Source organism: Dreissena polymorpha, chromosome 10, assembly GCF_020536995.1.
Source record: "Dreissena polymorpha isolate Duluth1 chromosome 10, UMN_Dpol_1.0, whole genome shotgun sequence".
Taxonomy (NCBI): domain Eukaryota; kingdom Metazoa; phylum Mollusca; class Bivalvia; order Myida; family Dreissenidae; genus Dreissena; species Dreissena polymorpha.
Window position 1 is genome coordinate 8,614,979 of NC_068364.1, and position 24,779 is coordinate 8,639,757.

At 34.7% G+C, this 24,779-nt stretch overlaps 2 protein-coding genes across 11 annotated transcripts in view; one reads left to right on the forward strand and one right to left on the reverse strand.

Annotated features, from left to right (window-relative positions):
- LOC127848007 (dynein axonemal assembly factor 11-like) overlaps positions 1 to 24,779 on the forward strand; it is a 234,516-nt gene that overhangs the window by 6,926 nt on the left and 202,811 nt on the right. The window contains exons 3-17 of one of the 4 annotated variants that reach the window (XM_052380279.1): positions 1,253 to 1,326; positions 1,573 to 1,650; positions 2,021 to 2,117; positions 2,331 to 2,406; positions 3,804 to 3,854; positions 4,531 to 4,590; positions 7,670 to 7,794; positions 8,236 to 8,301; positions 8,862 to 8,954; positions 9,952 to 10,029; positions 10,259 to 10,324; positions 16,036 to 16,105; positions 16,459 to 16,554; positions 17,503 to 17,597; positions 17,909 to 18,638. In XM_052380279.1, coding sequence (XP_052236239.1) covers positions 1,253 to 1,326; positions 1,573 to 1,650; positions 2,021 to 2,117; positions 2,331 to 2,406; positions 3,804 to 3,854; positions 4,531 to 4,590; positions 7,670 to 7,794; positions 8,236 to 8,301; positions 8,862 to 8,954; positions 9,952 to 10,029; positions 10,259 to 10,324; positions 16,036 to 16,105; positions 16,459 to 16,554; positions 17,503 to 17,597; positions 17,909 to 18,095 — 1,312 coding nt within the window. In that variant the 3' untranslated portion in view covers positions 18,096 to 18,638. Of the gene's footprint in view, positions 1 to 1,252; positions 1,327 to 1,572; positions 1,651 to 2,020; positions 2,118 to 2,330; positions 2,407 to 3,803; positions 3,855 to 4,530; positions 4,591 to 7,669; positions 7,795 to 8,235; positions 8,302 to 8,861; positions 8,955 to 9,951; positions 10,030 to 10,258; positions 10,325 to 16,035; positions 16,106 to 16,458; positions 16,555 to 17,502; positions 17,598 to 17,908; positions 18,639 to 24,779 lie in introns of those variants that run through there. The other 3 variants (XM_052380280.1, XM_052380282.1, XM_052380283.1) reach the window with 3 other exon arrangements.
- Positions 21,879 to 24,779, reverse strand: part of LOC127848005 (uncharacterized) — a 139,760-nt gene continuing 136,859 nt past the window's right edge. For 6 of the 7 annotated variants that reach the window (XM_052380273.1, XM_052380274.1, XM_052380272.1 and 3 more), the window contains 3 exons: positions 24,403 to 24,528; positions 23,214 to 23,364; positions 21,879 to 22,765 (listed from right to left, as the gene is read on the reverse strand). In XM_052380273.1, the coding sequence (XP_052236233.1) occupies positions 22,753 to 22,765; positions 23,214 to 23,364; positions 24,403 to 24,528 (290 nt within the window). In that variant the 3' untranslated portion in view covers positions 21,879 to 22,752. The remainder of the gene's footprint in view (positions 22,766 to 23,213; positions 23,365 to 24,402; positions 24,529 to 24,779) is intronic. The other variant, XM_052380275.1, reaches the window with a different exon arrangement.

Below are 24,779 nucleotides of genomic sequence, written 5' to 3' on the forward strand. Positions count from 1 at the left end.
CCTAATAGAAAGTGTTTGAAGATTTTAAATAACCGATTTTATGTTGTGACATAATACTTCTTTTTTTTTTAAGTACTTATAAATATTTATGCCCCTCTTCGAAGAAGAGGGGGTATATTGCTTTGCTCATGTCGGTCTGTCGGTCGGTCTGTCGGTCCGTTCACCAGGTGGTTGTCAGACGATAACTCAAGAACGCTTGAGCCTAGGATCATGAAACTTCATAGGTACATTGATCATGACTCTCAGATGACCCCTATCGATTTTGAGGTCACTAGGTCAAAGGTCAAGGTCACGGTGACCCGAAATAGTAAAATGGTTTCCGGATGATAACTGAAGAACGCTTAGGCCTAGGATCATGAAACTTGATAGGTAGATTGATCATGACTCGCAGATGACCCCTATTGATTTTTAGGTCACTAGGTCAAAGGTCAAGGTCACAGTGACCCGAAATAGTAAAATGGTTTCCGGATGATAACTCAAGAACGCTTAGGCCTAGGATCATGAAACTTGATAGGTAGATTGATCAGGACTCGCAGATGACCCCTATTGATTTTGAGGTCACTAGGTCAAAGGTCAAGGTCACAGTGACCCGAAATAGTAAAATGGTTTCCGGATGATAACTCAAGAACGCTTAGGCCTAGGATCATGAAACTTGATAGGTAAATTGATCATGACTCGCAGATGACCCCTATTGATTTTGAGGTCACAAGGTCAAAGGTCAAGGTCACGATGACCCGAAATAGTAAAATGGTTTCCGGATGATAACCGAAGAACGCTTATTCCTAGGATCATGAAACTTGATAGTTAGATTGATCATGACTCGCAGATGATCCCTATTGATTTTCAGGTCACTAGGTCAAAGGTCAAGGTCACGGTGACCCGAAATAGTAAAATGGTGTCTGGATGATAACTCAAGAATGCTTATGGCTAGGATCAACGAACTTCATAGGTACATTGATCATGACAGACAGATGACCCCTATTGATTTTCAGGTCACTAGGTCAAAGGTCAAGGTCACAGTGACAAAAAACATATTCACACAATGGCTCTCACTACAACGGAGAGCCCATATGGGGGGCATGCATGTTTTACAAACAGCCCTTGTTTAATATTATTTTACACGTCCCCTTCTGTTTGATGAACAATTCATGCTTAGTAAGTATTACACCATTATACCATATTACACCATTATACCATATTACACCATTATACCATATTACACCATTATACCATTATACCATTTTTATTTCAGGATTGAAAATATTGACAAATGGTGCAAGCATTTAAAGATTTTGTATCTACAAAGTAATTTGATTCCTAAAATAGGTAAGAACAATTTGTTTTTTTTTTCAGTTCAGTTAATATCTTAAAAATAAGTATTTCACAGAATCAACCTTTCTTCATATGTGTTCTGTTGGAATTGAATGTATGTTTTAGAACTCATTCTTATTCAATATTTAGTGAAGTCTAAGAATGAAATATTGAACTGAATTCAATGACAATGCATTTTCAGAATTGTATAAACTTTTCTTTGGATTTATGATTTTGAATGAAATGTTATTTTATTTTCAGAAAATGTTGGAAGATTAAAGCAATTAAAATACCTAAATTTGGCTTTAAATAATATAGAAAGAGTAGAAAATTTAGAAGGTGAGATATACAATACCTTAATATCAGCTTAAATTTTTATCTATTTATAATTAGATTGTAGATTGAATAAGGGTTCACCATCTGAGTATAATGAGCACATCTTTTATAAAATTCTCTGATTCATGAAGTTTCGAAATTTACAAACTATAAGGAACCATATTTATTTGAAAGAACCCAAACACATGTATCAATGTTTACCAAATAAGATAATGAGCTTGTTTATTTTTTAAATGTATTTATGCACACATATAATACAACCAGCACCCTTGTTTAAATGTGCGCAGTGCTCGAGTGTAACATTAACGAATGATAGTAATGCAAGAGGCTTACTGGTAATTGACTTTGTTGATGTTTTATACTTGTTTTTTAGGTTGTGAATCATTAGAAAAGTTGGATCTCACAGTGAACTTTGTTGGTGAACTCACTAGTATTGACAGTTTAAAGAGTCTTGTATTCTTCAGTGAATTGTAAGTACCGAATAATTTCTACTGATTTGTTTTCCTCTTAAGATACATTAAAACATAATATATTTGTTAGCAAAATGGCAAACATAAACCCATTTAAATCCGTTTGTTCTTTAAATGACATTAAATAATAATGAGGTTTTTGTTGAAATTGTATAATGATTGCATAGTTCAAACTACGAAATTACGAATATTGATGTGCTTGCCTGTTTCCAGATATCTCACAGGAAATCCATGTAGCCAGTTTGAGGGATATAGAGATTATGTCATATCTACACTACAAAACTTAAAGGTAAAATAGATCACATTGTAGAGATTTAATAATAGCTTCCCTACTAAACAAAAAGGCAAATTACATTATGTTATTATTATGTACAGTTGGCTGCTGTGTGAGAATCCTATGTTAAGTGATAATTTAGGTTCAAAATATCCCTAGTTCTAAAGCCAATAAAGTCAGTGTGTCATTACTGGTGGTCTAAATTTGTTTGTTCCTAGCGATTGGGTTTACTGACATTTTTATACCATCCCCCACTGTAACAAAGTACAGGGGAGTTTACTGGATGTTTCTATGTCTGGCCTTCAAAACAAACTTGTCTGACAAAGTACTTATACTACGGAATACTGTTAGGGCCATTGTGGTTACACATTAAAATCCAGAGGGAGAGAAGGCGAGAACGCATGGGTACGATGTCAAGAATGCGACAATACGATGAAGAGAGTGCAACAATACGATGGAGAGAATGCAAGAACGCGATGGTGAGAACGCGATAGTACTATGACGACAATGGGACAGTGTGATGACGAGAGTGCAACAAAAAAATAGCGACAGCGATAGTACGATGGCGACAATGCGAGAATGCGAGAGTAAGATGACGAGAATGCCACAATAAGATGGCGCCAGTGTGACAATACGATGGCAAGAATGCCAGAACGCGATGGCGAGAATGCGATGATACGATGGCGACAGTACGATATGACTATCGCATTGTCGCCGTTGTATTATCGCACTGTCGCCATCGTATTGTCGCACTGTGCCATTGTATCGTCATCGTACTATCATGTTCTCGCATTCTCGCCATCGCGTTCTTGCATTCTCGCCATGGCGTTCTTGCATTCTCGCCATCGCGTTCTTGCATTCTCGCCATCGCGTTCTTGCATTCTCGCCATCGCGTTCTTGCATTCTCGCCATCGCGTTCTTGCATTCTCGCCATCGCGTTCTCGCATTCTCGCCATGGTATTGTCGCAGTGTCATCATCGTGTTGTTGCATTTTTCATTGTACTCTCACGTTCTGGCATTGTACTCTCACGTTCTGGCATTGTACTCTCACGTTCTGGCATTGTACTCTCACGTTCTGGCATTGTACTCTCACGTTCTGGCATTCTTGCCCTTTGGATTTGAATGTGTAACCATGATGGCCCTAACCATATTCCGTACATACGTAGTTGCATTCATCATTCCTTGTACATGTAATTTTAGTTTTCCATTAATATCAGTAAAAGTATAAAATAATTTTCTGCCACTTAAAATATGATAAATGTGTATTTATATATCGTCATTATGTCTCTGAATGATGTACATGTTTTTTTGCTTTACTGCATTCTTAGTATTTATGTTGTTTTTGGACATTTTTGAATTGACGGGTTTTAACTAAATATAGAGGCAAATAGAGGTTGCTAATAATTTTTCAGACCCTTGATGGAACAGCAGTTGAGAGATCTGAGAGAATTATAGCTACACAGGTATGCATTTCAGAGGTCCTCACAAGATGAGTATCTGTGTTAAATTTGTATGGAATAGATCGAAATATGCATGAATTAAAACTTTTTTATGATTACACCTTTTAAAACTTTGAATAGTGAAAGAGTGACATCATCAATCCAGACTTTGAATTCTGAAAACTGTTTGCATTTATGACGCACTCATTAAAACCTTTGAAGAGAAAGTTTAGCAGGAGCAAATCAATACATGTACATTTTGATGTGAATTGGGAAAGATTAACAAGCAGTTGATATATATTACACTGTTTATGAATGAAACATTTATGAGTGACAAAATATGTATGTATAATTATTACTAGTATTGCACTTTAAATTCACACCGGAAGTGTAGCTTTTTGTGCTCAATTGTTAAACAATAATTTGAGTCGCGTTCTGAGAAAACTGGGTATAATGCATTTGCGTAAAGTGTCGTCCCAGATTAGCCTGTGCAGTCCGCACAGGCTAATCAGGGACGACACTTTCCGTCTAAACTTAATTTTTGGTAAGGAAGGACTTCCTTGAAACTAAAAAAAAACTTACAAGCGGAAAGTGTCGTCCCTGATTTGCCTGTGCGGACTGCATAGGCTAATCTGGGATGACACTTTCCACACATGCATTAAGCTCAGTTTTTCTCAGAACAAGACACATTTTATTTCAGAACTATGGAGTAATCAGAGCCAGAATTGTTCAACAACAGATTGAATATAAAAAGAAACGGGTAAACAATACATTTACTGATATTTTGGGTACTTTTTTGTCGGGACAGATAATTGCTCATTTTTAGCTCATCTATTTTTTTAAAAAAAATTATGAGCTATTGTCATCACCTTGGCGTCGGCGTCGGCGTTGGCGCTGGCGTCCGGTTAAGTTTTGCGTTTAGGTCCACTTTTCTCAGAAAGTATCAATGCTATTGCATTCAAACTTGGTACACTTACTTACTATCATGAGGGGACTGGGCAGGCAAAGTTAGATAACTCTGGCGTGCATTTTGACAGAATTATGTGCCCTTTTTATACTTAAAAAATTGAAAATTTTGGTTAAGTTTTGCGTTTAGTTCCACTTTTCTCAGTAAGTATCAATGCTATTGCATTCAAACTTGGTACACTTACTTACTATCATGAGGGGACTGGGCAGGCAAAGTTAGATAACTCTGGCATGCATTTTGACAGAATTATGTGCCCTTTTTATACTTAGAAAATTGACAATTTTGGTTAAGTTTTGTGTTTAGGTCCATTTTATTCCTTAAGCATCAAAGCTATTGCTTTCATACTTGCAACACTTACTAACTATCATAAGGGGACTGTGCAGGCAAAGTAATGTAACTCTGACTGGCATTTTGACAGAATTATGTGCCCTTTTTATACTTAGAAAATTGAAAATTTGATTAAGTTTTGTGTTTAGGTCCACTTTATTCCTACAGTATCAAAGCTATTGCTTTCATACTTGCAAGATTTATGAACTATCATAAGGGGACCGTGCAGGCAAAGTTATGTAACTCTGACTGGCATTTGGACGGAATAATGGGCCCTTTATACTTAAAAAATTGAAAATTTGGTTAAGATTTATGTTTTGGTCCACTTTACCCCTAAAGTATCATAGATATTGCTTTCATACTTGGAACACTCACAAACTATCATAAGGGTACAGTAAAAGGACAAGTTGCATAACTCTGGTTGTCATTGTTACGGAATTATGGCCCTTTTTTGACTAAGTAACTTTTAATATATGGTTAAATTTTGTGTTTCGATCCACTTTACTTCTTAAGTATCAAGGCTATTGCTTTCAAACTTCAAATACTTACATGCTATCATGAGGTTACTGTACCTGGCAACTTGAATTTTACTTTGACCTTTGAATGACCTTGACTCTCAAGGTCAAATTATTAAATTTTGCTAAAATTGCCATAACTTCTTTATTTATGATTAGATTTGATGAAACTACTCTTACCTGACATACCACAATAGACTCCACCCAAACCATCCCCCGTGCCCTCCCCCCCTCCCCCCCCCCACTCCCCCCCCCCTATTTTTTTTTTTTTTTTTTTTTTTTTTAAGATCATCTCACAAATGACCACCACACCCTCACACTATACCCCCACCCCACCACCCCCCCCACCCCCCCCCCCCCACCCCACCCACCCCCCCCCCAATTTTTTTTTTTTTTTTTTTTTTTTTTTTTTTTAAGATCATCTCACAAATTACCACCACACCCTCACACTGTACCCCCCCCCATTTTTTTTTTAAAACGGTTATGTTTGAAATACCGTCCAACCATCGCACCCAAACCCCCCCCCATCGCCCCCCCAACCCCCCCCCCCCCCCCCCCCCCCCCTCCCCCCCCCCATTTTTTTTTTTTTTTTTTTCGCTTTTTTGGAAGATAATGTAATAAATGTCCACAACCCCACACTATACACCCCTCTTCACTCCACTCCTCCCTCCTTTGTGATTGAAAATGATAGTCCCTTTACCTTTAAAAAGAAAATAGATGAGCGGTCTGCACCCGCAAGGCGGTGCTCTTGTTGGTGATGTTTTGTATGCAAATTGTCCCTGTTATTATTACTAAATAAGTAAAATTGCATTCATGTTATTACCCATGTAATAAGGATAAATATACAAACACAAATTACTATAATATGTTCCCACGCCACATATGTACAGCGAAATTTGCTTTTATTTAAATATTGATAATGATCTTGTTTATTACAGGCTTTTCTTATAATTTACAGATTTTTTAAATTCAAGTTATAGAGATTTATACATTTTCAAAATGTATAAAACGTTAATTGAACTTTTAAGCTCACCTGAACACTTGATATTCATCGGGAGTGTTTAGGTCACCGTGTTGTCTGGTAACCTTCAGTGCGTCCTTTAAATTTTTCTCTTGATGAGTTCTACTCCTGAACAGCTCAACAGATCTTAATGGAACTTTTAAGGAATGATCCTTAGGTGACCCTCTTTTATAGTTTTTCAAATTTTCTTGGTCCACCTTATAATGAAGGATATTAAATGAGTAAACAATTTAAAACGTAAATTTTTTATTCTCTGAATGTTAACGGTCAGGGCTTTTATATTGGAGTGGAACATAGTTAAGTGTTCCTCTATTACGTTGTTCAAGTCATTGTCAAAGCCCTAGAGAACACATGATTTATATAAACTGTATAAACATGACTTGTTCTCTTAAATTCAAGGCCAAGTAGATGAATATTTGGAATGTATCATGGTATGATTGTCGTCTACCAAGTTTGTTTAAATGATGCCACTGGGGTTAAAATTTGCCCCTTCCACTGGATATGTTGTTTATAGTGAAAACTTCATTTTTTTATCTGAAACTGCTCGACCCAGAATTTTGTTTTTTTAGCATATAACATTGTATAGTGGTCCTCTTATTAATTTGGTCAAATAATGTCCACTTGGGTCACAATTACTTCCAACGTTGGATTATCTTGTTTTCATGATATTTCTGCTGAGTTTCAAATTTTTTGAAAACATGGTTAACAGGGGAGAAGTGAATTTCCTTTTATGGCTGTAGTGAAACATTGTAAAGGCAAGAGGGATGCAATTTTCCTTATTCAGCTATAGTGAACATTTTTAAGTTGCATTTTTTTTGTTAATTATTTATGAAACTGGTTCAGAACATTTGTTGTAACCATAGCTTAGAAAGTTCCAAAATGATTTCGGAAATATCATGAAAGCTTCACATAACAGTTCAGCTCTCCAAAGTCTAAGGTGAGCGAAAGAGGGCCTATTGGCCTCTTGTGCGATATCATAATAAACTTAGTATTGTTATCGCCTTACCAGGATAAGGAGAGAGAAGAGGCAAGAATAGCATTAGAAAAGGAAGATCAAGAGAAGGAAGCTAAAAAAGCAGAGGCCGAGAAAAAGCCAGGCTTTGATGGCACCTGGTACACTGATATTAATGCAGAGTAAGTGTTGTACCTGACAGATGTTTTTGATGATATGTTTTCTTGAGACCTTCTTTGGGTTGTTAGGTACATGAGCAACACTCAGGGAATATGTCGCTTAATGCATCTGCGTAATACGCTGTCCAAGATAAGATTAGGCAGTCCGCACTGGCTCATTTGAGACAAATGAAACCTTTGGCGTCTGTGAAATATTTTTGTGTAAAGGAAGTTTCTCCTAAAGAAAAATCCAGTCAGGGAGGAAAGTGTTGTGCCTGGTTAGCCTGTGTGAAGTGCGCAGGTCAATCTGGGGCGACACTTAACACACATGCATGAAAACCTGTTTTCCCAGTGCGAGGCTCATAGAAAGATTGTAAATGTTATGTTTGATGTTAACTGTAGAAGAATCTAGTAAATATTAATAAAATTAAATCATATTTTTTATTTGTTTAATTTGTTTTTCAGAGATAAAGAAAAACGTGCCAAGAAACAAACAGAGGAGGCAGAGGAAGAATTTAAAAAGGACAAAGAGTAAGACATAAAGATGGTATAATATAATATAATAATTTATTTCTGTTTATTGAACAAGAAGACTGTCTTATACGAGCTGCACTCTTTGAAAATGGGCTAAATGCTTGAACATAAAGTGTTGTCCCAAATTAGCCAGTGCACTTTGCATACAAAAATCAGGGACAACACTTTCCGTGTCAATGGTATGTTTCGTTTTAAAGTAGTCCTTTCTTAGCCAAAATCCAGTCTGGGCGGAAAGTGTGGTCCATGATAAGCCTATGTGTACTGCACCGGCTAATCTGGAACAACTCTTTTTGCACAGGCATTAACCCTTTCAGTGCTGGAACCGAATTTTAAAGGCCTTTGCAAACAGTTTGGATCCAGATGAGACGCCACAGCGTCTCATCAGGATCCAAACTGTTTGCTATTCTGATAGTATGCTTTGAAAAAAAACGAAAAAAATGCTAATTTAAGAAATTCAGCAGATGACATTTTAGCAGACGACAAATTTCCCAGCATGCAAAGGGTTAAGCCCTGTTTCTCCCAGAGCATGACTCATATGGATTTGTTCTTATTATCAGGTTCTGGGACACCAAGTCTATGTTTAGTCCAGAGGAGCGATTGAAGGCCCACAAGAAACTGGAGGAGCAGAAAGACAGAGACAGGAAACGAGAGTATGCGCTCCTTTTGTTGTTTAATTTGATCACTTCTTTACGCATACTACAAACTATTTGTTATTACACCAAAAACTATTGTTTTGCTGCCCTCAAAGATATACTGTTGGACTTGATAAAATTTTGTGCACTGAATTGTGCAGAATTTTTGTGACCGACTGTGACTCTTTCGACTTAAACTGGTCTTGCGATTTTATTACCAGTTGAACACTGATGCTGCAATTTTATTACCAGTTGAATACTGATACTGTAATTTCATTGCCAGTTGAAAGCCTGTATAGCAATTTTATAACCTGTTGAAAACTGATACTGTGATTTCATTGCCAGTTGAAAACCTGTATAGCGATTTTATTACAAGCTGCAAACGGTTATAGCTCCAATAGTTTTTTAATAGAACAAAAGATCAGTTTTAATCAGTTCTATATTACCCATTAGGCAGAGTATGCAACTGCCTATGAGCCCCGCAACTTTAAGTGGCCCCATAAGACCATCTCGTAAGAATTTTTACGGTATGAACTTTAACTACCTATCGTAGATCTTTCTTTAAGTTTCATATTTTTTTCTGGATAAATAGTTGTATACTTAAATATAGAGACTAAAGGGACTGTTTATTTAAATTCAGGTTTTATAGTGACATTTTATATCTTTTAAAGGATATTGCCACATTTTCTGTCTTGCCAGCCTTGGCACTTGAAGGCTTATTTAAATGAGTGAAATCAATTGGGAAAGGGCGTTCTATTAGGTACTAAGCCAACTAGTGGCGCAGGGCCCCAAAAGTTTCACTGCTTATGGGCCTCAACGATGCGGACCCAGCACTGGTTTCAATAAAAGCTTTTATGCTCATTTAACCATGGTATTTTGCTCAAGTACATTAAACTTTTATGTGGTTGGTATGTAATACCTATATTCTGAAACATTTCAACGTAAATGTATCACATCATAAATGTATCACTTCTTATCAATACATTTATTTATTTATGAGTTGTTATTGTTTCAGAGACGCTAAAAACCCTCCAAAGCCTCCCCGACGACTGTTTGCAGACGACGGCCGTCCACTGAATGTCAATGAACCCAAGTATTCAATTTATATTTACACATATTTATGAAATTATGTGTTTTCGAAGTTTTGTTTATGTCATTTTATTTTCCCTGTTGGTGAAGATAGAAAAAAATAATTGATCCATAACAAGAAAAAGCATCTAAAACATTGCCAGACATCGGTTAAAATTATTTGTAATAGCCTCTAAAATTGAACTATTTTTAAAGCACGCTATGCCAATACTGCAGATTTCCATTTTTTACAGAATCAACTTCAAATTGACTGAAGATGAAACAGGGAACTCCTACCTTTTGGATTACCAATGCTACAAGTATGCAATCTAGCTTGTTTGAACTGCATCATGGGAAAATGTGTTAAAGGCCGCACGTGGCCAACATAGGTCTAGAACAGCTTGTGTATCAGTGTAGTCAGGTCAAGAACTAACCTTTCTGCTTATAATACCACTATACATTGTGTTACGTTATAACAGACAGGGTAGCTCCTGACCAGACTGCGCGGATGCAATGGATGATCTGGATCTAGGCTGACTGCATATAGTATTTTCTGGATCTAGGCTGACTGCATATAGTATTTTCTGGATCTAGGCTGACTGCATATAGTATTTTTGCATGACGCGGGTCTTATGTTTCTTAGTATTTAACTTCCAGGTTTTTGAGTAGACTATGAATTATTATTTGTAACCATGATTTAGTTAACTGGGCTTTTGAAGTTCAATATTATATGTAATCTTCGAGCCTAATTGGAACCATGAGTTAAAAATTGGCCTTATCGCTTTGGTGATTTAGTAAACTGGGCTTTCGAAGTTCAACATAAGCTTAGAGCCTTATTGGAACCAGTAGTTAAAATTGGCCTCATTCCCTTGTTGATTTTAATTTTTTTATATGGACTTCATTAGCAAGACATGTCAAAATAATGGCCCTGTTGTCAAAGATAGCACCAAACCCAGGATCTCAATTACAGTTACTATACCACTGAGCTACAGTATCTCAGGTGAGCGGTGAAGCATCATCCAGGTCCTTGTACTGCTTGTTAGCTCTACAGTATCACTATAGGGATAATACACGTTTTCGAGGGCATGATCATCTGCGGGCGCTCAAAAAATCCGTTCCTTCCCGAGTGCGCAGAACGAGGGCAGCTACGGATTTTGAGAGCGCCCGCAGATGATCATGACCGAGAAAATGTGTATTTTCGCTATTATTGCATAAACAAATCACACATACCAAAATAAATTAAATAACATTGAAAACAATGTGTCTTGTACATACGACATCGACAAAATAATTCGATTATGTCATATGACGTCATACAGTTCAAGGTTGTGGTTTACATATGCCTCACTCGGTCATCATCAGAAATGACGAGGTTTTATCGTGTAAGTACCTGTTATCGAACAGCACCTATTATCGGACGTTTTGTTTTGGTTCTGTATGCACATGCGTAAAAGTGCGCATGACGTCACATTGATAAACAAATGGTCGCACATGAAGTCCATGACCTACTTGCCTACTTAGCTTGAAACAAATGCGCTCAAAACAGGTTAAAGGGATGCATTTATTGTTATTAACACCGTTTTATGTGTTTTTTGCTATTACTTTTTGAATGCATTTATCAAAACGTGCATTTACACACCAAAAAGCATATTTCCGTTTGCAATTTTGATTGCAGCAGACGCAGATTTTTTCGCCAAGTCCGGGTCACGTGATAGTCATGTGACTTTGTATATACTGGAGTAGTATTTATGAAGTGTCGGGAAAAAGGCCATGTTTACATCGGCCGCCATTTTGTTTTGTCTGCTAGAGGTGACAATAACCAGGGAATCATTGTTATAAATTCTTGAAGGAAGTTTGCTGGAAAACTTTACAGATAAATCATTCAATGATTGAACTGTTAGTCATTTGTTAAAACAAAATGTTTTTGTCATTTTAAGTGTTTCAATTTTAAGGAAATTTAACGTAATTTCTTAGCTGTTCGATAACTGGTTCGTCCACCATACCTTTGGATAGGCAGTTTCCGATTTAAAATGTGCTTAAACAGTGGATCAATGCAAATTTGAAATGCAGCCGCGCAAAGTAAGACATGAGGAATTATTTTGGAATTTACTGATCGTGACGGATAAATATATCACCAGATAAAGTCATTGTTTTCATAGATGTTTCTTTCGTATAGGTCTATCTTATTTCGTTCCAACTAAATTTTCTAAAAATTAAAACTGCCAACATATTTTCACTGAAGTATTTCAAGCATACAGCAGGAACGTTGAAGGTACATAGTTTCATAGACACATTTACAGCATTGTCTTTTGAAAGTGTTGAGTAAATAACCTTAACTTCATTGACGTTGCCAATACAATAAAGCTGTTGTCAAGAGAGTGCAGATGGTAAAATTTGAAAAGTGGATTGAAATATTCATTGCCTTTATCCCTGCATGCATGAGGAAACTGGTGCTTATTCAGTTCCCCATTTATGCTTGGAAAGTCGTCGAAGGCTGGAGTTATTAGCCATTACTAAGGGAAGTAACTGCGCGTGGACCAGTTTATGGATATGAAAAACACATAACAGGGCTTGAACGGCACGTGAATCGCCTTGTTAATACACGATTTCTCCCGTTTAAGCCCTCCTTTTGCCAAGTTTCTGCGCCCGCCAGAGGGCATTATAGATAGAGTTTATGCAATAATGAAAACAAAATAACTGTACATCTAATGGATGGGCATTTTCAATTCTTCATTTCCTCTACAATATGCAAATGCTTTAATTGGCATGCGATTAAGCTTTCAGACGTAATTAAAAAAATAAACATTTATTATTGATATTGACACTTAAAATAGTTTTATTGATAATAGTCTTTTTTCTGGGATTCCAAACTATAATTAAGCTATTTATAGGTGTTTGCTATTTTATCTTTTTTGAATAAGTGTTGTGAAGAAAATAATGAATGTTAAATCGTGTTCTACATATTTTTTGTAAGCATGTCGCTAATTTTATTCCTATAAGTTTATACAAAATTGACATGGAAAACTTCTTAAAATTAACTTAGCGACAATTGGTCTTTGACTATTCTTTCAGGAATTGAATTGTATTCAGCAATTTCGTTTCCCAACAAACCTGCGTACCGTTTGTTTCAATAATCATATACTATATAAACTTGTCTGTCACATAACATTGTTGGGGAGGTCCGGAGGTCTTGGGTTATCAAGCTATTTCCCCAGTGCCGCATTTGACTTCTCTATTGTTTGATTTTAAAAGAGGGTAACGCAGTTCAAAGCTCTCCCTTCAACCCTTGTTTATTTAGGAACACATTATATTAACGCACGAATTTTCACAGTAATTCCAATTATAAGTATTACAAGATAAATTATGGCCTTTAACTGTTTTTGTTTTAAATAAATGTATGTGTCTCAGGATATTAAAAATACAGAACTCAAAATAATACTGTAACCTGTTTTTCAAAACGAAAGCCATGTGCAGTGGAATTGACTTTATAAAAATGAAACGTTTTCCCGTATTATATGTGGTACAACAAACTGAATTTCGGTTGGGATATTTATTTCTCTAATCTAATTAAATTGGTTTGTATTGCAACATCCTAAAATGGGACTTGATAAATATGCACAGGCCCGTAGCCAGGGTTTTGAAAAGGGGGGTGCGAATTTTTCCATCACCGAATGTTATTGAGCAACGAAGTGGCGAAGGGGGTAGGTGAGAGAGGAGGTTTCTTTAATCTAATTAAATTGGTTTGTATTGCAGCATCCTAAAATGGGACTTAATAAATATGCAGAACGTACGTGAGTTAACTTTTTATCAATGTCGCATTCGACTTTTCTTTTAGCCAATGAAAGAAGAAATTGAATTTCATACAAGCTCGCAAATGCATACAGAGAGACACACATATTTCCACGCTTTATTATAATTATACAGTATTGCATTCATAAAAAGTATCGTTTCTTTAATGGTTCTACGACTGCACTTGTTTTCTGTACGGCTTTCTTGATGTATTGAACATCAATAAAAAGTATTATTAATAAATATATAAATGATGTAATTCCCATATTATGTACACTAAAACGAGTTTTGTACTTTATATTTAGAGTCTGTAGTATAATGTATTTAGTTATCATTTCAACAACGTTAACTGGTCTCCGATTTCAATCGTATAAGTTTATTTTTAAACCAAAAGGAATCCTACTTTACTTGAGATTAGCGACATTTAACTTGCGACTATTTCTTCAGGAATAGAACTGTATTCTACATTTGTATTTCCCATAAACGCGCTCAAACTATATTCAGTTATCACATGTATGTTGTAAATTCAATCTGAAAGCACGAATATTCTAAAAAGTTCTCATATATTTGTTTTTGAAATGTATTTATTGGGTACCAGTGTGAAAATGTGTTCTGTAGTTTGCATGGGATTCCAAACTCTGAGTGTTGAAGGCTATAAATAGCCTTTGATCAATATAGCTGCACCGAATTTAGCATATTTATTAGCCCTTAAAGGGGCCTTTTCACAGATTTTGGCATTTTTTAACTTATTCATTAAATGCTTTATATTGATAAATGTAAACATTGGATCGTAAAAGCTCCAGTAAAAAATCAAGAATAAAATTAAAAAAAGGAAAAGAACATTGCCTGGAGCAGGTTCGAACCAGTGACCCCTGGAGTTCTGCCAGAGTCCTGAAGTAAAAACGCCTTAGCCTACTGAGCTATTCCGCCGAGTACACCCACTTGATGTATTTTATACATTATATAAGCAATCTTCGTAGTTGCACAAAATTTAACGACAAAAACAGAACTCTCCAAATTATTCAATCGTTACGCGTTGCAACGCTTTATAATTTTTAGGTTTTAAAATCGTCAAAAGATGCATATAATGGCTATATTAGAGCATGGTAAATGTTCAGTATTACTGTTTCCTCACAAATATCATAACTAAAACGAAAATTTGCGAATCTGAAACAACTTTTTTCAATTTTGTCAATTTACCAAAGCGTGAAAAGATCCCTTTAAATATTATCAAAAACGTCTTATACATATAAATAAACAAACCAGTTATGCCTAATTATTACTTATAACAAGACGAAACATGGGATCGCCTATAGTGCATGTTCCTAATACTTCCCAACACGTGATGATTGAATACATATGCCTTTTATATTTCGCGTTTCGTCTAAATTAATATTATTTTCATTTCGTTTTAATGTCATAGCATAGCAAGTCCTCTGACCAGCCTTTAATTACTCGATGAGCAAATGCATTTTTGAGCATCATCCGAACATTTTCTGCCATTCATAGACTTTTAATAGATAAATACTGTGAATGTTTTGGCGTGGATTTCCAACGTGGGAAATAATTGTGTTTTATATATAAATTAATATGATCTAATAGGTAGCTATAACATTGTTTAACTAGTGTCCACAAAACCATTAATAATATAAGCATAACGCAGTCACACAAAAAAGGCATTATCCGAGTTTAAAGTATTCTATTTCATGCACTTTTTCAATTTTAAATTTGTTTCAAAATAGGAAAGCCAGACTATTTTATGAGACAGTATCTCCTGCTTGAATGTATAACGTTTACTAACTTGAGTAAAGAAAAATGAGAACTACTAGCATTTATGTTCCTTAAATTGTGCAAACCGATTCGGGAGGTCCGGAGGTCTTGGGTTCTCAGCTATAAATTTCCAATGCCCCATTCGACATTTTTTTTGTCCCCATGATGAATGAAATATTCATGAAGTATATTGAACAAATAAGCTAGTAAAACCTTCAAGGATAAAGATTCCTTCACGATAAATATACTTGTTTTCTCTGACCAAATGACGGTTTTTGTCAAACAGATCAATGCCATCATCAGAAAAGCAGCGACGAAACCTCCACTCTGTCGCTTCTTTAGTTAAATTTGGCAGAGTTTATAAATCATCACTTATAGTATCTGTCCTCAAAAAAAGACGGAGTTCACTACAGGTGATATGAATTTGTTGAGCCGCCACTGTTTTTTGATATGTTTTATATTTATGTTCTAGGTATTTAGATACCAGTATGATAGATGTTGATGTTCAGCCGAATTATATACGGATAACAACAAAGGGAAAGGTAATTGATACACTGAACATAATGACATATCTATTTTACTTGTCAGATATGTATAGCAAGCCTGCCAAATCGTTTCCAATTAAAGGAAGAAAAACGGACTGACATTAAAATATTTGTAAACAAAAAAGTCATTTTTATTTTCCTGGATATTTTGTTCGGATTTGAAAAAAAATTTATTTTTTAAAAGTTTAATACAACAAATACGCATACAAGCATGTTACATACAGAGTATTTCTTGCATAGGTACTTGATGGGTATATACATTCATATACAATTGATGTAGTTTTATATTTCAAAAACTTATTTAAACTAAAATATTTGAAAATGAGTTAATAAATGCATGTTTTTTGCAGACCTTCCAGTTGTGTTTAGAACAGGAGGTGAACGCTGATTCAAGCTCTTGTCAAAGATCCCTCATCACAGGACACTTGCTTGTTACCATGCCAAAGGTTTGATTTCTTTTGCATACGTTATGGTTCTAGTCTCAACTGTAATATACAATAACGTTGTTTAAACGTTGTAATAAATATGATAAAAAAGCATTGCAATCACAAGTTACTGATTGCAAACACTGTTTCATACCAATAAGAAATTGTTTTCGTTGTTACATCGTAACCTATTGTATAAGTAACGAATAAAACATGAATGTAGTGCTCGGGTTGGTTGTATAGCATGAGTTGATTGTTTGACGTTATACTTCTCTTGAGATCGCGGGGCGTGTGGAATACTTTTTGCATAATCTACGATTGCGAATTGGCAATACAACCAACCAGGACACAACATTCATGTAGAGCGTTGGATTCCATTTATTTAAAACATGCATACTACATAAAAAAACAGCAAGACACCAACGAAACAAATTATGTATTAATTTGGAATATGAATATTGAATAATGTGGAACTAAACAAACATACATATTCCATCATGATGTCATTATGACGTTTATTTATGGCGTGAATTATTTTCCTTTTTTTTTCAAGCAAGTGCATATGGAAAATGATCATATAGTTTGAAATATAGAAATTCAATCTTGCATTTTGTATTTAACAAAAAAAAACACTACGTATTCGAGTCAGATATCTACTTGTATGTATTAAATAAATTATCTTAACGGCGTGGTAAATATTAAGCATTTGAGTAGTAAAATATATAATTGGTTTTGAGAATATGTGTCCATATATCAAACACATTTAATCTTTCATGCACCGTATATAAACAATCATGATTATTTTACTATATTTTTATGTCTACAAGTTTAATTATGTTTTTTTCTAGCCATATATAAACATTAAAAAGGATTTGTAGCCATTAGTTGATATTGAATACATTTCGGTGAAGAATTTATTATCATTGAGATAACTTAAAATAAGATCTTTACTATTCATTTCTGATACAGGCAAAGCAGATTGTCAAATCCTCACCAAAACCGGCAAAGACCAGCAATAACAACAAGGAAAACGAAGACAATGAAACGAAAACTAAAACAAACCGGTACGCACTTAAAGTCGAGTTGGTTATTATTTATGTAGAGGATGAATTGCCATAGAGATGTCAACTCTTTTCCTCTTGTCGACTGTTATGCTATGAATCGAAACTGAAGTTCATACCCGTTCACGTATTATCTAAATTTCAATGTAAATTCCAGTTTTCTTTGGGAACAGAATGTTACAATGTTTAAAACATTTGTGTAAATGCTTAATTCAAATGCATTTATATTCTTACAGCTAGCTTCGACCTTTTACGTAATTTGTAAAAACATTTACTTCAAATTTGTCATTATTTGCTGATACATTAATTTGCAGAAAAAACATGGAGAAACTTGAGGTTGACGAGTCCGCTAGAAAGACAGTAGACATAGGCAATATTGTGAAGGAAAAGGGCGAGGTGACTGTTCCTCCTCTTGGCTCTAAACCGCTCGGCAAAAAGCGGGAGGAGAAACCGTTGAGTGAAAACTTTGTGGACAATCCCGACGTGCCACCGTTGGAATGAGTTTTTGATCTTTGGAGCATATTACATGGATAATCTCAGTGCTATTACAGCTGAATAAAACTTTTGCCGTTTTGAGTGTTTAAAGCATCCAATGGTTGCCCGTGTGTTCTGACAAAAATAGGTTTATGTTTTTAGCAAGGTTTATATACGAATTAATATTTTAACTCCAGTCCTTGTCATTGCCTATCTGATGAATTTGAAAAAAAAGTTATCGTTAAAACTCAACCTGTGCCAACAAAATTACTTGTTCATTCATTTTCAGAAAATAAATTTAGGCCCGAAACTTGAACGGTTTTTTGAACCATCATCATTTAATGTTGCTCTTGACTTGCTCTTAATTAGAGGATTGGATGTATACAACATGGTCAAAGTTAATCATTTTTATTTGTTGTGAACTGAAAATAATAATAATTGCAAAAATAGTGTTTTGTTAATATTCAAAAGCAAACAATAATGTAAGTTGCCTTTTTCTTCGAGTCCATAATTGTTCACATGTTGTCGTGACGTGTATGGTCATCAATTAAAGTGCATTATTTTCCAGTTTGACAACATTCTTGTACTTGATCCGATTGCATGGACGTATGTGAGGGCAGTGCACGACACCTGCTTGGTGAATGAGGCGAATACTCAATATTAGTTAATATCTGTGATCATAACTAACGAATCATCATCTATCATTTAAAAAAAAAAATTATGTGAACATCAACGTTTCCTTAAATGAAGGGTAAATATGACACTTCGTAAAATCACATGTTCATATGACATAATTGACATGTCGCCGCCTGTCAATCAAATCCTTATCTAAGAATTGATCTACAAATCAGCGATCGATTAATCGGGCGCGTTAATTAACAACGAACTGTCCGCCATTTTCTTAGACAAGCTATGTCTAGGTTCACTTTTATTTCAACGAGTTTCTTTTGTTTTCCTCTTTAAAAACGTAGATTAAAAATGTTTAAACGGTTTCAATGGGGATTATGTAACTCGGACAATCGATATCCTGAAAGATTAGTTGGTGGCATTGAATATATATCGTTTCCAAAGCCGAAAAGAGATCTTGAGAAGTGTAAGAGATGTATAAATGCATGCGGTCGCCCCCACGAACAACTGAACGTCAACACTGTCAAAGACAATAACAATATCGTTTTATCGAATCAACTAGCAGATTTAAATAGTTTATGTTATCGATCTCATCATCACATAATAGTTTTTGTTTTTTAATAGTTTTATCAGTTACTAGGTGATTAATAGAAGCAATGTTCATCTGCATTACTTTAAGAGAAATAAAACAGCATGAAGCCTAATTCATGCCGTGTTTTATTTCTCTGATAGTAATGCACTTTATTGCCATTATACATGTTAGTAAGAGGTTACACGTGATATCTTATCTTAATAACGGTATCTACACATGTGGTGTCACCAATGAACGCTTTTAATCCACACTTGGCGATCGAATGCCTACCGGTAATTCTCTTTTTTCAACGAGTTTCGTTTATTTTGTTTGAAAAAAAAACGGGATTGAAGTATGACAAAAACGGTGTAAATAGGGTTAATGTAACTCCAGAAAGATAAGTTACATTAATTAAATATATACCATCTCCAACGCGGAAATGCGGTCTTGACAAGAGCGAGTGGAAGCTTCAACGTGAAGAATTACCGAGATCACTCTTATACAACACTAATTTGTTTCAAAAACTTGACATGTCTTCTAAGCAATAACTACGCATTATTAAGTATGAATTATATCACGTATGCATGTAGAATAATAGAGAATATTGATACCCACTTTGCGTAAGTTAACGAAATTCCCGTTATAAATCGAGTTTTTTGTGTGTCAGAAACATGTGAAAACGATTTTATGTTAATATTTAAATAAAAACGTATCGATAAATGCCATTGTATAACAGTTATAATTACTGATATAACCAATAAATGCGTTAACTTGTGGGAAGTCGGTACTTGCGCGAGCGTCTGATACTGGTAGCTTTACCGAATTCCCCTTCATACAACGCTACTTTATATCAGACTATGACCAAACTGATTGTGTTGTCTTGCAATTTCAATTATAGTGATTGATAAATATCCCATAATATGTTTAATATTATTAATATCACTTTTATACGTAATAACATGCGGGATTTTGGTACCCACTCGGTGTCAGAAAGAACGTTTAACTTCACAGAAATCCCAGTTTTAAAGCGCTATTTCGTGTCAAATACACGGGGGGGGGGGGGGTGGTGTTTCGTTAATATTTTTGTAAATAACATGGGTAAATACCGGTGAAGAAGTGTTAATATATTGCTAATACCACCTTTAGAGGTAGAGTATCAGGTTCGTTTTCGGTAAGCGCGCAAGCGTATGAGAGCGTGTTTCATGTACCGAAAAACCCGTTATAAATAGCTGATGTTCTCTATAAACGTATATTTTTGCATTTGCAGAAAAACTACATGACACAAACCACTTTTACAAGTGTTATATGGTGTCCAAAAGTCCATAAAAATCATCAGGAATATCGAGTTAATCTATATGCAGTCTAAAGGCAAAGAAGCCATTTTGGTGTTAGCTTGTGTAGGTTTGCTACCCGCTGAGCCACGTGATTAAGTAGGCGACGCGATCATCGTCCAGGCGTCATGTCAATTGTCGCGCGCTGTTCAAAATAAACAACTTCAAGAAATGGGTGAAAAAACTATTTAAACAACATATAAAATACATCTTTAATACGCACGTTAATGAATTATGTTTATGTTTGTAAATTTGCTATCATATACACATAAAATACCCGGTATAATGTAAGAAAGTGCATAGATTACTTCGAACCTTGCATAACAGTGACCTACCAGTCGGGCCGCAAAAGTTGGACGGATGTCAACGCAACGTCTTACGTCCATTTACGGTTGACTTGTTTGACACTATAATGTCAATATAAGGTCCTCAGTTATATGTATTTGTTACTTTATATATTTCGTACTTATTGAAAATACCCTCCAAAGTAAAGGCATAACTGGTATTAAGTTACGATAATTTATGATAACAGCTTTTGCAGATTATACTTTTTGATTGTAAACTGGAAATAAATATATATTTCATTGCGTTTGACTAACATTGGAGAACATAAAACCGTAATTTACCATTTAACCACGTTATGTTGGGACACACATCTTCAGTATTCAATGAAACAACTCCGCTGAATTAAGCGGCTTTAAGTACATTGCATTGTATGAATATATACAGATAATAGCTACATAACACATACATTTTTCTCGATACATCGGTTGCTATCTAGGATCTTAACGCGGTGATAAGTCTATTTCAGCCGATTATTTGACCATGGCTGTTTTACTGGTTGTCATGGGAATCTTAATTCGGTCAAATATGGCAGCGACATCAGTACTCGTATAAGCAGCTTCAGGGATTTATGCCCCCGAAGGTGGGCGTATAGTGATCGCACTGTCCGTCTGTCCGTCACATTTTTGCGTTTAGGTTTCGAAAAATGCTCATAACTTCTATGTCGCTTCAGATGTAACCTTCATATTTGGTATACATGTGTATATGGACAAGGACTTTCCATATGCACACAAATTTTGACCACTTGACCTTGAACTTAGAGTCCGCGTTTAGGTTTGAAATCTGCGTTTAGGTTTCGAAAAAGCGTTTTTCGGAGGCATATGTCGTCCGATGGAGGCAGCTCTTGTTTATTAATGGGAAGTGATTGCATTCCAACCGATTAGTTGGATGTAGTAGTGGGATGTAATTATCAACACACACAATATTATATGATTTATTAAAAAAAGAAATATACAACCAGATCCAAACAAGAAAAACAGTTATTTATAAAAATGATCTTTTTTATTATTAAACAAAAATATAGATTTAATATTGCAGTGTATTTACATTAAAATATGAGTTACGCCTGCATATGAAACACGTTATTATTAGTATTATTTATTAAGCAAAGTAAACGACGCCCAACAACAAATAAAGTTCATACATCATCGTATTGAAGAAAACATTCTCACAAAAGATAACCAGATCCTATACAAATACGAAGTGACCATTTTAATTTATAGCGTATATATAAATGGCATTTTAGTTTATTTTTGTAAATTATAAAGTACTGGTCACTTCGTTAATCAATGTAATGAACAAGTAAGTTAAAATCTCTTTTTTTCAATTATACATAATAGAATCCCTGTGACGGCAATCAATAATAGCAAACGTGTGAAATGAGTTTTTGTATTTTAATAATAACTATCTTTATTAAATATTTTACAAATATTGTTGGTAGTTCTACAGTAGTCGTCATGTTACATTATTCAAAACATAAATTGAAAAAACAACAACAGCTAACAAAAAAAAATAAATATAAACACTAAACTATACAAAGCATATTTTTCAAACGATGAAAATGTCATGTGACATTTCATAATAGTCCTTAGACAAGTATTAAAATCAATATACAATAATGGTTTCAGATTCAGAGTTCAAATATAATAAAACTAAATGAAAATTATGTATATATACACTTTGAACCTGATTTGGTTGAGTCGAAATTCACAGCAAATCTAGAAAAACTTGTTCAATAGTTTTTAATTTCTTGGCATTTATTTCCTTTGTTCTGTATATCATCACCCAGTAGTACCTGGGTTCTCTTCCGGGACTATTCTCGGAATCTGAAACAACCTTCAACTTAAGGTATTCGACATAATCTAGTATCTTTTTAAAAAAAGTTCACAGAATAAAAATGAATAAATTAAATAAAAATCGTGTCAATCTCGGACTATACAATCACACTATTATTGTTTTGACAGAATACTTATTAAACCCAATTATTAACCCATACAAAATACACAATTCGATGATTTTCATTAAACGTGCTTTTCAGCGCATATCTTAAATCATGTTCGAAAAAGTAAGCTTAGACAAATCAAAGCATGCTTATGCCTGCCTTCAATATCTATGCAAAGTAGTTTTGATTGAACTTGTCAAGTTTTTCCCACCCAATTGTATAATGTGCGATGTGACGGTCATATACGAAACAAGTCGATTTTTCATTACGGTTCATTGCAGTTCTAATACCTTATAATGTAAAGACACTGAACAATAAATAGGTTCTTTTACTTATTGTACCGATTGAGATTATCCCGCCTTTGGCTATGCTTTTCGGCGTTCCTCGCTTTCCTTTTGATCACAATACATATCGATGTAAAAATTCCTATACCCAGAATCAGACCTCCCGCCACAGAAACACCTATGATCAGCTTGACATTGTCTGAAATATAATAGGTAACATAGTTTCAATATGATAAATTGCTCGTCATAGAAACACAATCGAAAATCTTGGCATTGTCTTGCAGTCACTTTACAACAAATATGGTTTGTCAGAGAAACACCAACGATCAGCTTGACGTTGTCTAAAATATTATCAGTAATATATTCTGTATATGATAAATTGTTCTTCAGACAAGCACCAACGAAAAGATTTTAATTGCCTGACAGACAGAAAACAATAATCTATAGTTTGATTTATTGTTTGTCAGAGAAGCAGCAATTATAATATAAATTTTGTCTGAAAGATAAAGGACGACATAGTTAAAGTATGTAATACTGCTCATAACAGAAACAACAATCAGCGTGGCACTTAATTACAGACAGAAAACAAGAATTTTATGGGATGATATACTATAAAGAAACACCAACGTTCATCTTCATTGATTACAAGGCAATAACGGTAACATTATTATTATGCTCTTGATGTTTCCTAATTAAAACTATTTAAATTCCACGTTAAACCGAAACATTTATTTGGTATCACAATTTTTGAGAACGAATTTATTGACAACCATATACAATTGCTAGCTATAAACTTTGTGTTATACATACTATCTTCTAAAAACTGAATGACTTCACCTATGCAATTATGTACACATGTGCTGACATCAATGTTAATACGCTCACAATAATTATGTTCTGAGACAGTGTTAAAATGAAAACAATTCTATACATATCTAAAACTTAACATGAAATTATTTGGTTAAATAATATAACATATTATAATTATTCCAAGCTTTAACATAAAAATCAATCAATCGATATTTAATAACGAAGGTTTAAGGATATCAGTCATTATTAAAAAAAAGTAATATCAAACAATAAGTGTGTAACGTAATAGCGACAATGTATTGTTTTGAAATGTTTTTTACTAATGCAAGTGTTATACCTGCTGTCATTGTTCAAATTTATTTTTATCATTTATTTCAAAATATTGGATGATACAAAAGGTTGGAGTAAAAATAAAAGTTATACGTACCCGTTGGCACAATGTTCGCTACGCACGAAGGCACACCGCCTGTTACGTTACACTCCGTCCCGTATTCACAGGGACCTCTAATCTTCTCGTACAATCCACAAAGCACGGTCGCGTTAGAAAGTTGTTCTGCTCATGAAAATTAAAATAATAGTGATAAGTTGTAGAAACCAGTTTTTGAATTTAAGATAATGTCGAGTGTTTAATAGACTACTTAGTGTTCTAAGTTCTAACATAAAAAGTTTCACACGCGTGAACCTCATTCGGTTATATACTGCGGCATTTAGCTGGATTGCTTAAAATGAACTAAACAACATTATATTTAGCATATTGACTGATTCATTTTGCAGTAGCTGATTTTGTTGAGCACAAATATTCAC